The sequence below is a fragment of the Littorina saxatilis genome, linkage group LG1, assembly GCF_037325665.1.
Source record: "Littorina saxatilis isolate snail1 linkage group LG1, US_GU_Lsax_2.0, whole genome shotgun sequence".
NCBI classification, from domain to species: domain Eukaryota; kingdom Metazoa; phylum Mollusca; class Gastropoda; order Littorinimorpha; family Littorinidae; genus Littorina; species Littorina saxatilis.
The window spans coordinates 38,093,521-38,109,053 of record NC_090245.1 but is presented as its reverse complement, the minus strand read 5'-3'; the positions used below and the strand labels follow the sequence as shown (position 1 = coordinate 38,109,053).

The 15,533-nt window shown below is 40.2% G+C and overlaps 1 protein-coding gene across 1 annotated transcript in view; it reads right to left on the bottom strand.

Annotated features, from left to right (window-relative positions):
* Nucleotides 1-2,657: 2,657 nt before the first annotated feature.
* Nucleotides 2,658-15,533, bottom strand: part of LOC138968755 (uncharacterized) — a 63,017-nt gene continuing 50,141 nt past the window's right edge. Inside the window, exons 5-6 of the mRNA XM_070341400.1 lie at nt 13,764-13,980; nt 2,658-7,287 (exon numbers count right to left, since the gene is read on the bottom strand). Of these exons, the coding sequence (XP_070197501.1) occupies nt 7,097-7,287; nt 13,764-13,980 (408 nt within the window). The 3' untranslated portion in view covers nt 2,658-7,096. The remainder of the gene's footprint in view (nt 7,288-13,763; nt 13,981-15,533) is intronic.

Sequence of the window (15,533 nt, the reverse complement as noted above, 5' to 3'; positions counted from 1 at the left end):
ATAATAATAATAATAATAAATAATAATAATAAAACATTCTTTTATGGTGCTGTTCACCGCCGAATGGCAGTCTCATGGCGCTTTACAGTAGACATTAAAATTTAACATTTTACATAAAAAGTTTTCTCGTAAGAAATAACATACAAGCATTAAAAACAATTCATAGACAACGACCACTTATAGTTATATAAAATAATCTAGAAAAATTGTTTTTAAAAAAGATGAAAAAAACAACAACAAAAAACAAACACGTACGTAAGATAAGTAATAGACACATAGTTACACATAAAAAGTCTGACAATAAAACAGAACTCACATAAAAGCGTACAGACCTAAAACAGAACGAAGATGTAACATAGACTTTGGGGCAACAAATTAAACAACTAACAACTAGTCAACAAGCAAACTTATCATTCAGCACATTCACTCACAAGTCACATGCACACATTACACAACAGCTTCAATGTCCTAATTACTTTGTTCATTTTAGTAAAAGGCAGATTTGTACAGGTGAGTCTTCAGTTTAATCTTAAATGATGGTAATGAAGGAGACTGGCGGACCGCTAGGAGAAGTGAGTTCCAGAGTGTAGGGACTTGATATCTGAATGATCTTTGTCCAGCTGATGTTCGTTTAGCTCTAGGGGCTGTGAGGAGCAGCTGGGATGAGGACCTCAGGGACCTAGTTGGAGAGTACTTTGTCAGTTTTGATGACAAGTAAGGAGGGAGGGTGCCATGAAAGTAGTTGAAAGCGAGAGTGCCCAGCTTGTACTGTATTCTCTGTTGCACTGGAAGCCAGTGGAGATGATTCAGCAGTGGTGTAGCATGATCCCTGCGCTTCTTTCGGAGGATTACCTTAGCTGCACTGTTCTGAACTCGTTGAATGCGAGATAGCTGATCAGATGAAATGCCAGCCAAAAGAGAATTGCAGTAGTAAATGCGAGGTGTAACACGTGCACAGACGAGCTGTGTGGCAGCCTTCTTGGTCAAAAAACGCCTTATCTTGGCTACTCTGCGAATCTCCAGGTAGGACGTACTGCAAATGTGACTCACTTGTCTGCTCATGATAAGTTGTGAATCAAGATATACCCCAAGATTTTTAACGTAAGGCTTAAAGACTATTTCATGATCCCCTACCCTCAGACAAGCCCCAGGTGCTCTACTACACTGGGAGCGGGTACCAACTTTCAGGGCCTCAGTCTTATTGTCGTTGAGTTTCAGTTTGTTGCACAGCATCCAATCTTTTACTTTCTCTACACACTGCTCAAGCTTGTCTGTGAGAATACTGTCTTTTTCTGGTATTTCAGAACCTCTGAGATGCGTATCGTCAGCAAACTTGTGGTAATCACAGCTTTGTTCTTTCATGATGCTTGACATTGGTTGAGTGTATAGACTAAATAAAACAGGCCTTGTGGAACACCGTACTGAAGGAGCGCAGGCTTCGATTTCCTACCGTCAATGAAAACTGACTGAAAGAAAGAAATGAACTTCGCTTCAGTTATAGGGAAAGAAACACGATTCATTCTACATAAAATATTTCCAGCGAGATTTTAATCCAATAACAAAGCCACACCACTTTCATGAAAACAGTCACATTGCAACATAATTCAGCTGAGTTGAAGGCTTGTAGTTTTCTTTAAAAGATACTTTAAAAGATACTTTCTTCTGGCGTAAACAAACATGTAATCCACCGCAGATCTGTCCAGGCTTTTACGTGAGATAAGAGCACCCGTCGACTCAAGCACACACCAACAAATCTACAACAAACTTTAATTTATTGAATTAGTTTGGTAATCAACACATGTAATAATAATAATAATAATAATAAATGAGCATTTATATAGCGCAACATCATAACTTTACAATCATGCTCTTTGCGCTTGACACATTTAAAATTAAAACACAGTTATACAAGCATTTACATCTACATTCATAGTCAGCAACGCTTAATTAAAAGCATACTTCCACTAATTAAGTAATAAAAACATGAATAAAATACGTAGTGAAAACAAGGAAATACCAGCTGAATACCCTTAATCAAACAGAACATGTTATCAACAATACTGAAAACAGCCCTAGATGTTTATATACATTATCACATTATCACTAAAACAACAAATACACTACATGTAGCCTACTGATGGACTGAGAAAACAAAATCAGGAGTTGTATTTCTTGAAGAGGTGCGTTTTAAGTGCTCGTTTGAATGCTTGGGGTGACCGAGAGTGGCGGATGTGAAAGGGGAGAGAATTCCACTGTGTGGGTGCGCAGAAAGTAAAAGTGCGTTGTCCGTATGTTTTGGTTTTGGTGTGTGGAATGGTGAGGATGCGACAGTCAGAAGAGGCACGGAGTTGTCTTGCTGGAGAATAGACGGTGAGGAGTTCAGAGAAGTAAGCAGGAGACGAACCAGAAAAGAAGTTAAAGCAGCGGGTGGACTGTTTGTAGTCAATGCGGGCTTGAATAGGCATAATAACCAGTGCAGTGTGTGAAGAAGTGGTGTTGCGTGATCTCGTTTTCGTGCTTTCAGAATGAGGCGTGCTGCCGAGTTTTGGACTTTTTGTAGTTTATGCAGGAGGTACAGAGGACAGCCAGAGAGAAGAGAGTTGCAGTAGTCAAGTTTAGAAAGAACAAAGGCACAGACAAGAGTGTTAGTTGTTTGAGAGGAGAGTGTGTGGCGAATGGTGCTGATCTTACGAAGCTCAAAATAAGCTGTTCTACAGACTAAAGATATATGTTTGTTAAGGGTCATGTCAGATGAAAGGGTGAATCCAAGGTTTCTAGCTGATGGCGAGAAAAGAATGTCGGTGTTGCCTATTTAAACAGAAACAGGTTGGTTTGACATGTGTCAAACAAACAAACAAACAAACATGCACACCAATTATCCATTGAGTTTACAGACACAGAACGTGTATATATATACAAGCTGGATTTTCATTGCTTTTCATTCCATTTAAAAAAAAACCTGCCACCTTAAGTTCTGAGTTCCGCCCACAAGGCTTTGTGGTCTACACGACATTGTCTCATTCTTCCCTTTTTTTTCCTTTTCGAAAGAAATTGCAAACCAAGCAGTGGAATTAATTCATCTATATGCGAATGAAATGTCTGGAAATATCAAAGACACCATATAGAAGCTAGTACAGAAAGTTCCCAGTCAAAGCGGAATCAATCTTTGAGCAATTCAAATCCAAACGTGTCTCTCTCCAATCATGGAAGACTCAGTTCTGATCAATATTTCTTTCTCATTGAGCAGTAGGAAATGAGAAAAATGGAAAGTAACATTAACAGCACGCAAGCTTTAAAGCTTTAGTTATATTAGGTTGAACATTTCTCGCACATCTTCACTATTATTTTCTATTTTGAATGTCTTTCTTTCTTTATTTGGTGATTAACGTCGTTTTCAACCACGAAGGTTATATCGCGACGGGGAAACGGGGGGGAGATGGGATAGAGCCACTTGTTTCTTGTTCACAAAAGCACTAATCAAAAAATTGCTCCAGGGCCGGGCTTGCAACGTAGTACAATGTATTACCTTACTGGGAGAATGCAAGTTTCCAGTACAAAGGACTTAACATTTCTTACATACTGCTTGACTAAAATCTTTACAAACATTGACTATATTCTATACAAGAAACACTTAACAAGGGTAAAAGGAGAAACAGAATCCGTTAGTCGCCTCTTACGACATGCTGGGGTTTTGAATGTCATTTACATGTTTTTAATTTTAAAAAGGTAGCATACACGTGTCGTTCGACAACGTGATTTTCATAAGAGTCTGCTCGTAAACTTGTCTTACATATGATACAGTCATAAACTAGATCTCTTTATGTGCTTGTGCATTATTCTCACAAAACACACCCTGTCGGACAACACCACGACACAAACATATACATGCATGTTGAAACAAGTGGTAATTGTGACCATTGCTCAGTTACAACACTGCACTTTTCACAAGAGGATATTTTTTTTTATACACAGGACCTTGTCATAACAGATAAAACTGAATTAAAGTAAGCAGAAGATAAAACTGAATGAAATAGCTGTATCACAACATAACACAAACCTGGGAATGTATTGCAGCAAATCATCGCACAAGTCGAATAATATACAAAAATCAGCCAGTACCAACAAAAAGGTAAACAATCAAAACACAAGTACCCAGCCAGCCGTGAGTAATTAAATTAACCTTGATCACAATGACTGCTGAGCAGACGATCACAACAGACGGTCACACTCAGGGCTTCATGGATCACAGAGTGATGAGGTCATATCATTGACATTGTTCCTAGAGCGTCCCGGGACCCCCAGTTACAATTGTTAGGGGTTCCAAGGACCCCCTCAGCGGAACTCGAGAGGGTCCCAAAACCAGAAGGTCTTTTGGAATTGTAGCATGCAAATACACGACATTATATTATGTGTACACTAACATTACGGAGATAAAAAAGCAAATCATGTGATATGACTTTCCACGGGATAACCCTACAACAAAGAGCACAGGACCTGCGATGGAATGCGTCAACTGGGTGTTCTTCGCGCGTAAACGATCAGTCACATCATCTGAGATCTGTCCAGCCTTGAACATGGGAAAAGGCAATTCCTACACAAGCCAACAATCAACAGCCTGGAATCTGTTTTTTGTTGTTGGATAAATCTATTTCTTAAAATGTGAGGAATTAAGTGTTAACAAAATTCAAACTCTTCGCAGGAGGAAGTCAGGATGTTAATTTTTGGTTTGTGTCCAAGTGTTCTTACCCCATGGAAAAGGCTGTGAAGATCTGATACTGTGTGCACAGAACTGTTTTCACGGCGAGGTCTGTGCCTTTGACACACATCTTTGGCGACAAAAATCATCGATTTTAATTTAAAAAAACATTCTCTCAAACTCATTTTTATCAAATTGCACAATACACCATTGTTGTGTGTGCCCAAACAAAAATGCGCCATCGACACTTATACGTGTCGTATCTACGAAAACAAACAACTTTGAAGTTTTCTTTTCGTGCACGCGTTCATGCAGGCAAAAACAAACACACGCACACACGTACACACGTACTGACCACACAGACACAGACACAGACAGACAGACAGACAGACAGACAGACAGACAGACAGACAGACAGACAGACAGACAGACAGACACACACACACACACTCACACACACAGAGGCACAGACACGTAAAAAGCTGAGGCACAAATCCACCTAAAACACAAATTGCCATCTTGCAAAATATCAAAGGTAAAAACGTTACCCGCAAAAGAAATGAAAGGGTGTAGCCTATGCTGCTCTCTGTCACACTTATTTAGCAAATGACAAGGAATATTTTCCTTTTGGCATTTGAATTGAAAAACAAAAAACCCAGCGAAAGGCGTCAAAACACTTCAATTTAACAGTTGAGCATATCGTGCTCAGCTATAAATTACCCCTTCATTTGAGGCATCGAAGGCGCTTGCTACAATACAAAGAAAGAAAAAAGGAAAAAAAAGAAAATGTGCACAATGCCTTGAGAGGCGTTTTGTTCGTGTTGGTATTTTCGAAATGAAAGAGAGCCTCACGGGTCTGTCGAGAATTCTTTGAAAATCGAGAGTGGCACAAAGTGTTAATTCCTGATACAAGATTTGTTTTCATCAACTGTGCGAGTAATACCGTTGCATGACACTATGGCAGGCAATATTGCAACAGGCGACACACGATGGCAGGGCCCCCCACCGACGCTCTTCCTATAGGGGTCCGGGACCCCCAATTAAAAAAATTCAATGGGGGTCCTTCCACGAGTGCCTGCTCAACACAGTGATAAAAGGAACAACATCGTAAGGTTCAACAGCTCTGGACGACGCGACATTCAAATGAGGTCATTTGTTTGTTTGTTTGTTCGTTCATGGGCTGAAACTCCCACGGCTTTTACGTGTTTGACCGTTTTTACCCCGCCATTTAGGCAGCCATACGCCGCTTTCGGAGGAAGCATGCTGGGTATTTTCGTGTTTCTATAACCCACCGAACTCTGACATGGATTACAGGATCTTTTTCGTGCGCACTTGGTCTTGTGCTTGCGTGTACACACGGGGGTGTTCGGACACCGAGGAGAGTCTGCACACAAAGTTGACTCTGAGAAATAAATCTCTCGCCGAACGTGGGGACGAACTCACGCTGACAGCGGGCAACTGGATACAAATCCAGCGCGCTACTGACTGAGCGACATCCCCGCCCAAAATGAGGTCATTGAAATCGTGCAAAGTTGAATTGGGTGTTGTGTACAGCTAAATCTACAGGGGTGTTACTTGTATTAATTGGAAGGGGGGGGGGGGGGGGCAAATTTTCAGAATTGACCATAACATTTTCGGCTAGGCTATAAATCCAAAACCAGATAGACTGTTAACGTTCCAGAATTCGGAACACAATAAACACACCAAGAATGGTAGGTTATTTTTACACAACAAAACGTTAAATTCATTGTTCTTCGTCCCAGAGGTCTTTTACGTGGACAGACAGACAAACACTTATGATACAGATAATGAACTTATCTCAACATTTTCCAAGCGTCTCGCTGGCAAGACGCTGGCAAGGCAATAAAAAATATGAGTTAAGTTCATTATCTGTGTCATAAGTGTTTGACTGTCTGCTCTCTTAAAAGACCTCTGATTCGAAGTACAGTGAATGTAATATTTTCGGCAATAAACGACGTTTTGGGTAATCATTGGCATCAGCTTTGTCTCCGAAGTAAAAAAAAGTTCGGCAATTCTGCTAAAACGACAGAACAGTTTTTTGACATTTGAATTCTCTTTCGGCATTTTGCCGACTGACAACGGCAACCCTGATCGAAAAAAAAGTGTTAATACAAAAGTAACTGATTTGTGACAGTCGGCTTTGGTGTACTGGAATCGCACAAAGACCAATATAGTGTGCTGTTCACGACTGGATCGATTTAAAAAATGAATGAAAATGAAAATTAACGTATCACTAATGTGCGACGGTGAGTGAACGGAATGCACTGCCCGGAAATCACGCGCAGATGAATATTCAGTGATGTTCACAGCTAGATCTCACTTATAAAAGTATCAAAGGAACTGATGCGCTGGTAAATGATTGCAGTCCACCATTTATCATCAAGAGAAGGACGTGGAAAAGATTGACTGAGGCAGTCCCTTGCTGAGGTAGACTTTGGAGATGCCCGCTGAGTCTCTGGCCTTCATCACCATAGCACTCATCACGTCGTACTCTGTCTGTGAGCACGCCGCCATTTCCAGCATGCCGTGTAACGTCATCAGTCCCTTCAGCGCCATGTTGACGTCAAGCCCTGGAACATGGATAAATAGAATCATGAATATCATGCCCGGGCACCTGTATTAAGAAGTGTAACACGCATTTTTGCCATATGACCAAAGTATTTAATGAAACATGGTATGTACATCTGCATAATATGCTATGTTGACGTCAAGCACATAAACACATTAAGACCCACAGTTGACGTCAAGCGCTGGAACATGGATAAATAGAATCATGAATATCATGCCCGGTCACCTGCATTAAGAAGTGTAAACACGCATTTTTGTCATATGAACAAAGTATTTCATGAAACATGGTATGCGCATCTGCATAATATGCTATGCTGACGTCAAGCACATAAACACAGTTTTTGCGGCATGTAAAAGGTTTCTATATATATATATACGACTTGTGTCTGTGTGTCTGTGTGTGTGTCTGTGTATGTGTCTGTGTATCTGTGTATCCGCCATGCACGGCCAAAGTTCTCGATGGATCTGCTTCAAATTTGGTGGGCTTATTCAGAGAGACCCCGGACACAACCTCATCGATGAGATATTTCAACACGTGCTCTCAGCGCGCAGCGCTGAACCGATTTTGGTTCCACCTCAGCTACCCGGGCCCCCATACCGACACACCAAAGCCGCTACACCACATCACAACGCCAAAGTTCTCGCTGGATCTTTTTCAAATTTGGACACCGTATTCAGCTACACCCCGGACACAATATCATCGATGAGATATTTCAACACGTGCTCTCAGCGCGCAGCGCTGAACTGATTTTGGTTTTTGTGTTCATTTCACCATTATAAGTAACTCTTCCTTATCTTCTCCAGTGTTTGGCGTTTATCTCCCTTCCTTCGTGTGGCTTTCTCGTTTGTAAGTTACTATTACTATTTTTAGAATGTCACTGCGCTGTCCACTGCGCTGTCCACAACGCTTCCCTTGCACCCGTAAGTTGTTCTTACTGTCAAAGTGAAAAGGTCGAATCAATTTATAGCCACGCGAAAAATACACTCTCACCTATCTCTATATATTTATAGATACAGATATGCATATATATATACGGCTTCTCTGTGTGTGTGTGTGTTTGTGTGTGTGTGTGTGGGCAAAAACCTGTGTATTGTAGAGTTCTGTTTGTGATGTGGTCTAGCGGCTTTTGTCTGTCTGTATGTTCTGGCATTTGAGAAGCCACAGCAGATAATATAGGGCTAAGAAATAAGCTCTAAAATTCTCAATCCCGTTTGACAGGACTTCGCCTTCAAAGGTGATTGTGGTGAACCGCCACGCTGTCTGTCTCTGTTTCGCGATTCACCCCGGCGAAGCCGGGTATTCCTCTAGTAGTATAATATATGTCTGAAGGCCTGTTGACTGCAGGAACATGGTATGCACAAACTACAAGCTTTATTCAATTAAGTAAACTAGTAAAGGATGAAGCAAAAGGAAAAGCAGATACAAGGACAGGTTTGCTGGCAGGCACTGAAACTGCAAAAAAACCAACCCAACAACCTTGAAACGAAACATTGAAACCGTCGAAGAAAAATCGACAAACAGTAGAAGAAACATCTTGAACCGTAACACGCCGGAGAATCGACGGAAACGCCAACGGTGCGTACTCGCTTCGCGCGTGCATCCGGTGGCGATTTCGATCGGGTGTGTGGAAAGTGTTCTCGTTTGAGGTCAGTTTTTACGTTGATAAGTCTGATTTTACTTTAAGCAAGCGTATGAAACATTAGGCTCGTATATTACACCAACCGTTAGATGCAGATTATCTAAACATACAACTAGTCAAACGCCGTTTTTTGTCTTTCTGTCCCGATTTTTTCCGTTTTGATGGTCGTTTCTCTGTACTGATTCTTTGTGGAACAAAAGAGTATGTTTTAAATCGCACAGGTCGTCAAGTGTTGTGACCCTAAGTTGCGTCTAAGTTGTTTTAAAATAATTTGAAAGAACTGATACTGCAGTTCGATGACAACGGTGCGGACATGTACCAAACAACGGTGCGAAGCAGAGTCTGTGCAAGGGATACAACGGTGTTGACAGGCAATATTTCTACACAAACACATTAAAATGACATGATATTGATTTTAACTCTGAACAATATTTTCTTATTTCATATATTTGCACAGATAGTTATTATACTTGACTATGCATCCGTTGTTTATGTTTGTTGACATTGAAAGCATTCCAGTGCTTGTTAAGTTGTGAAGGGATTCAGTGATTTTGTCGGATGTAGGCTAAATTCCCACTAGTAATTAATACACTGGCATGTCAAGGGGCTTTTCACCTGTCTGTGGTTATTGGAGACAGAGCAAGCATGTATATATGCAAACAAAACGTACATACGCATTCACATACCTTTCATTTCATTTTGGTCGCATTACATAAAATGGGAATGGAAAATTGCGTATTTTCTCATCAGATAACCGTAAACAATGCAATATTGTGACATTTCTCTGTTTGTAAAAAGAAAAGCTGTTTGCAGTGATCACTTTTAATCATTTTTTCTGTTGTTTGGATTCCAGTGAAATATTATGGACTGATAATGGATTCGAATGAATTTAAGTGCTGGTACTGTGACTACACTTTTGAGACCTTCACATTGATAGTCAATTACATTCAAAATGAACACTTCGAGGAGAAACTGCAGTACCGAGTGCTCCAAATACACCCAGCATCGGGCAATAAGGGTTATCTTACAAGGAAATTTAACCATGTACCCGTAAAATCCCTAGCAAACGCCCAGTATCTAGCAAACACCCACCCCCCACTTTTGACCAAAAGTTGTGCAGAGGGGTCACTACCTAGCAAACGCCCACCCCGGTTGTTTGTTTTTGTTAATAGAAAAAGGTACCTGATTCTATTGTTATAGTGTTTTTTTTTATTTACAAAATATATACAGTCCCAAAAGAAACCAACATTGATTTGAAATGTGTCTATATCACAAACCAAAAATCATCACCATCGCTGGGAAGATCAGGTTTATTTACGAAAATAATTGATATCTGTAGAGAAGAAACATTTAGGTTTTGTTTTTATTATTGTGAAATTGGATTTTTTTCTTCAGTGAAAATAAAGTGATCCCAGGCTCAACATCTGTCAAAGTATGTGTGTGTGTGTGTGTGTGTGTGTGTGTGTGTGTGTGTGTGTGTGTGTGTGTGTGTGTGTGTGTGTGTGTGTGTGTGTGTGTGTGTATTTTCTCAGTTTTGCTGATGTTATACGCTTGGTACATATATTTACTCATTTTCCTTAAATAACATGTGATAACATTACTTCATAGCTAAGCACATGATTTTACCTATGGCACAACACAAATCTCTAGCCTTCCTCTCTGAGATGCGTTTGAAGACAGACTGTTAAAAGAGAATAAATGTATGTACATAATTATGATAGAATATTGATGTAGGAATTGAAGAAATGTATAAGAACACAAGAATGTATGAATGACAAAGAACAAATGTTTATTTTTGAATGTTTTATGTATGTTTTATTACGGACACAAAAGCTCAGCAATGCAATTTCTCTTTTAGAGATTAATAAAGTTTATTGTATTGTATTGTATTGTATTGTATTGTGTTTATTCTTCCGAATCAGTTTCACTTTGCGGCGGAAACATCTGCTGCCTCAAAGATATCAACGTTGAAACTGCCAGTCAGACATATCATTTGGAGACTTTTTGTGTGTTTTAATTGTTTTATTTTGTGTGTGTGTTGAAAGAATGGCCCATATCTGTGCTTTTGAAGTTGCAGGCTTACAATGTCAGGACATAAAGTTTGCAAATGAGCAGAGTTGTTTGTAGAATATATTACTTTAGCAATCAAAAGGTTTTCCTAATGGATGCTTACTGCTTTCATATGTCAGACGGCTGTCGCCAGAAAAGCTCACGATCCATTTAATCTTGCCTGTACTTCTCTGTGATATCCATTGATCAAAAAGCACATCTTTAGTGTGTGCGTGTGCGCGTGTGTGTGTAAAATGAACACGGGCGTAGTTTAGCGTGCAATCGCTTGACTGAATGGTTAACCACGCCTCAGCGTTCTTTTTACATTTAGTCAAGTTTTGACTAAATGTTTTAACATAGAGGGGGAATCGAAACGAGGGTCGTGGTGTATGTGTGTGTGTGCGTGCGTGCGTGTGTGTAGAGCGATTCAGACCAAACTACTGGACCGATCTTTATGAAATTTTCAATGAGAGTTCCTGGGATTGATATCCCCGAACGTTGTTTTCGTTTTTTTGATAAATGTCTTTGATGACGTCATATCCGGTTTTTCGTGAAAGTTGAGGCGGCACTGTCACGCTCTCATTTTTCAACCAAATTGAAATTTTCGTCAAGTAGTCTTCGACGAAGCCCGGACTTCGGTATTGCATTTCAGCTTGGTGGCTTAAAAATTAATTAATGACTTTGGTCATTAAAACTCGGAAAATTGTAAAAAAAATATTTTTTTTTATAAAACGATTCAAATTTACAATCATCTTATTCTCCATCATTTTCTGATTCCAAAAACATATAAATATGTTATATTTAGATTAAAAACAAGCTCTGAAAATTAAAAATATAAAAATTATTATCAAAATTAAATTGTCGAAATCAATTTAAAAACACTTTCATCTTATTCCTTGTCGGTTCTTGATTCCAAAAACATATAGATATGATATGTTTGGATTAAAAACACGCTCAGGAAGTTAAAACGAAGAGAGGTACAGAAAAGCGTGCTAACCTTCTCAGCGCAACTACTAAACCGCTCTTCTTGTCAATTTCACTGCCTTTGCCATGAGCGGTGGACTGACGATGCTACGAGTATACGGTCTTGCTGAAAAATTGCATTGCGTTCCGTTTCATTCTGTGAGTTCGACAGCTACTTGACTAAATGTTGTATTTTCGCCTTACGCGACTTGTTTCTTCTTCATTTATTGGTGTGTCTGTGTGTCTAGACCTGTGTCTGTTTTTTTTTGTTCCACTGTATTCCTCTGCCATTGTTGTATCAATTATTTTCTTGTGAAAATGTGATGACACTTTATCTTGCAAGGGGGTGTATACCTAGCAAACGCCCACCCCCTACTTTTAGCCGAACTGTGCGGAGGGGGGGGGGGGGGGGGGGGCGGCGTTTTCTAGGGTTTTTACGGTACCAAAAGACATCCATGACAAGGGATTGAAAATCACAGTTAGTGATGACAAGCTTCAAAAAAATAAACTAGAAGTTGTCCAAACACCTTCATGTTCATTTGAAAATCAGCTCAAAAATTAAGGAACAGTCTTCAGGACCATTTCATCTTGAGGAGTGGCGACAACACTTTAAGCAGCTTGCTGAACAACCAGTACCCAGCACAAGTTAAGAAATGGAAGACATAGCATTGCTGAGGTCACTTGCCCCATATGTTGCTGAATGCATGAAATCCTTTGGGTGCTTGAAACCTTGGATACAGTTTCACCAAATGGTCTCAGAAGGAACGTTTCCAAGGAACAATATTTGCTTTCAGTTATTTCTCGATGTGGTCAGATTTTTTGGAACACAAAGTACAATCGAAATGAGATACAGCAATGAAGTCAAGCGATTTTGGATGACTGGTTTTCGTCTGTTTCATGAACGTTTTTTGAAGTTCATGGGAGGACCAAAAAATGCAGGACAGCTTATTTAAGGGTGTGCAGAAAGAGGTCGGTACAATCCGCTTGAAGCAACCATCAACTTTGCTGTTCCATCAGCAAAATGCCTTCAAAGTTCTTCCCTCACACAACAGAAACAAGTGCGCCCTGGTGTTCGTGAAGATACACTGAAAGCTATTGCACAGAACAAAACCCAGATTAAGATCTGCTTTGATGTTGTTTCAACCTCAACAAAACTGTCCACCCACTCTCCGGAAATCTCAACATCCATCTGAAATCAAACTTAATCCACATTTTAGTCTCTGCCATTTCTGTATACTATTGAACAATGAAATACCCTAGTTACTCAATACAACGCTGTTTTTATGACTAAATCAACGACAGAGACTTCCTGGTAAGCGACTCAGCACTGTTTTCCATACCAAGTCAGCACCGTTGTCATGCTTTCGTCTCCACGTGGCGGCACCGTTGTTTGAAAAAGTGAACATCTGATCTTCTAAATCGATTCTACTAAACATTTCCTCCATTCTCAACAACAGAAATTAGTAGCTTCAGAGAGAACATATTCAAGTTTGTTATGGCAGTTACATTTTTCACTCAAAAGGATTCAGTGTGAAGAAGCAAGCATTTAAAGTCAAAAGTTTACCGCGGGAAGACAAAACTCCAGCGTTCAATTAACCATACAAAAGAAATTCTGCATTAATCAACTCATTGGTACCTTTGTTGTACAAGTCTAACGTCTTATGCACTCGTATAAACAAGAACCAGTCAGATAAGCGTTCGATTTACCTCAAATGAAGGCTCAGCCTTGAGACGCCAAGATCTGTCGCTGCGCGAAGCGAGTACGCGCCGTTGTTTGTTTCCGACGATTCTCCGGCGTGCGTACAAGAAAACTAGATACAGCTTACCAGTTTGAAAATTATAACACCTCGCAGCCTCGCCTTCGGCACACACGAACATATCGGCGTCCTCGAAGTAGGCCACGGTCTCCCGACGTTGAAAGAGCTTGATGTCGAAGAGACGCGGAGAGAACTTCATGTTCCTCAGTGCCCATGTCTCATTCAGTTCGCTCTCGCTCGACGCTCGACACGAGTTGAAGCACTTGATGAAAATGTTGCGCATCATCTGTTTGAAAGAAAAACAATAGTTAATTTGGATATTAATTAAGTCAGTTATTGTAAAAGTTGTGTAAAGCGGCGTGCTAATCGAGAGATGGAAGTCGCACTGCCAAGCTTGTCACGTGAACCTGCTGATCCCAAGAAATCCTAGCCGACTGAATCAATTTATTTAACGTCCTCACAAGCACTTTGACTGTTGATACGGGATTCTAAAAACAGATAGACCGCTAACGTTCCAAAAATCAGAATAAAAAAAAACAAGAGGCGAAGCCTTCAAGGCTCACGTAAGAAATCGACAAACAGTAACACAAACTCAATCACTCCGTCATACACACACACACACACACACACACACACACACACACACACACACACACACACACACACACACACACACACACACACACACACACACACACACACACACAGAGGAAGCATAGGTGAAACTGTGCAAGAAAGCGAGACACTAGATCTAGATCTGTCTGTCTGCATGTAGCCTACTTACAGGGACACGACTGCCAACTAGTCTCGGCCTGCTCAAAATAACAATGACCGAGACTTTCAGTAATTCCTTCGCGTGACGTCTAACCCTCTTACGCCATAATGTGACGTCTTCAAATGACGAAATGTTAAAGTTTCTACCACAGACATACACACGCACATACGCACGCACGCACAGACAGACAAAGTTACGATCGCATAGGCTACACTTCGTGAGCCAAAAACACGACTGTTAGGTTATTGGAACGTTTGATTCATGACAAAACTAAACGTTACATTTACAGTACGTCCACGACTTCTCTCAAAATTGTCGACGAAACTCTCTTTCGAGTTTTTGGCGAGCCAGCATCTTGCAAGCGAGTCCGTATGGCTGCCTAAATGGCGGGGTAAAAAACGGTCAAGGCACGTAAAATTCCACTCGTGCAAAAAAACCCACACGAGTGTACGTGGGAGTTTCAGCCCACGAACGCAGAAGAAGAAGAAGAAGAAGAAGCAAGCGAGTTTCGTCGACAAGTCTGAGATAAATTCATTATCTGTATCATAAGTGTTTGTCTGTCTGTCAACTTAAAAGACCACTGGGTCGACGTACTGTGAATGTTGACGTTTTTTTCTGTCATAAATTCAATGTTACATAATCTACCTTTGTTTTTTTTTTTAATGTTGATACATACAGGGTCAGTGTATTTAACTGGGTCGCTGTGTACTCTATTGGTAAGGAAGCAGATTGACCAGTTATCTAAAAAGGACACAGGATCTTTCAATGTTGCTATTAACTATTCGTGGGTCAATGCTTTCGACCTTGCGAGATCGGGTAAACTGTTGTGTGGTTTCATCTCATTAACCTCACTTTTTATTTTGCATAAAAACTGTCAGTGTATTGTATTTGTGATGAGTGCATATGTATACATTATGCTAACTCACACAAGGCAAATGAACACTGGCTTTTATGCTTAATGGCGCCTGGAGCCAATTGATGGGACTCGCGCTATAGAAAAGTTATTTATTATTATTATTATTATTAATGGCGAATTAAGTCTTTTTTTGGGTTTAATCAGGTTT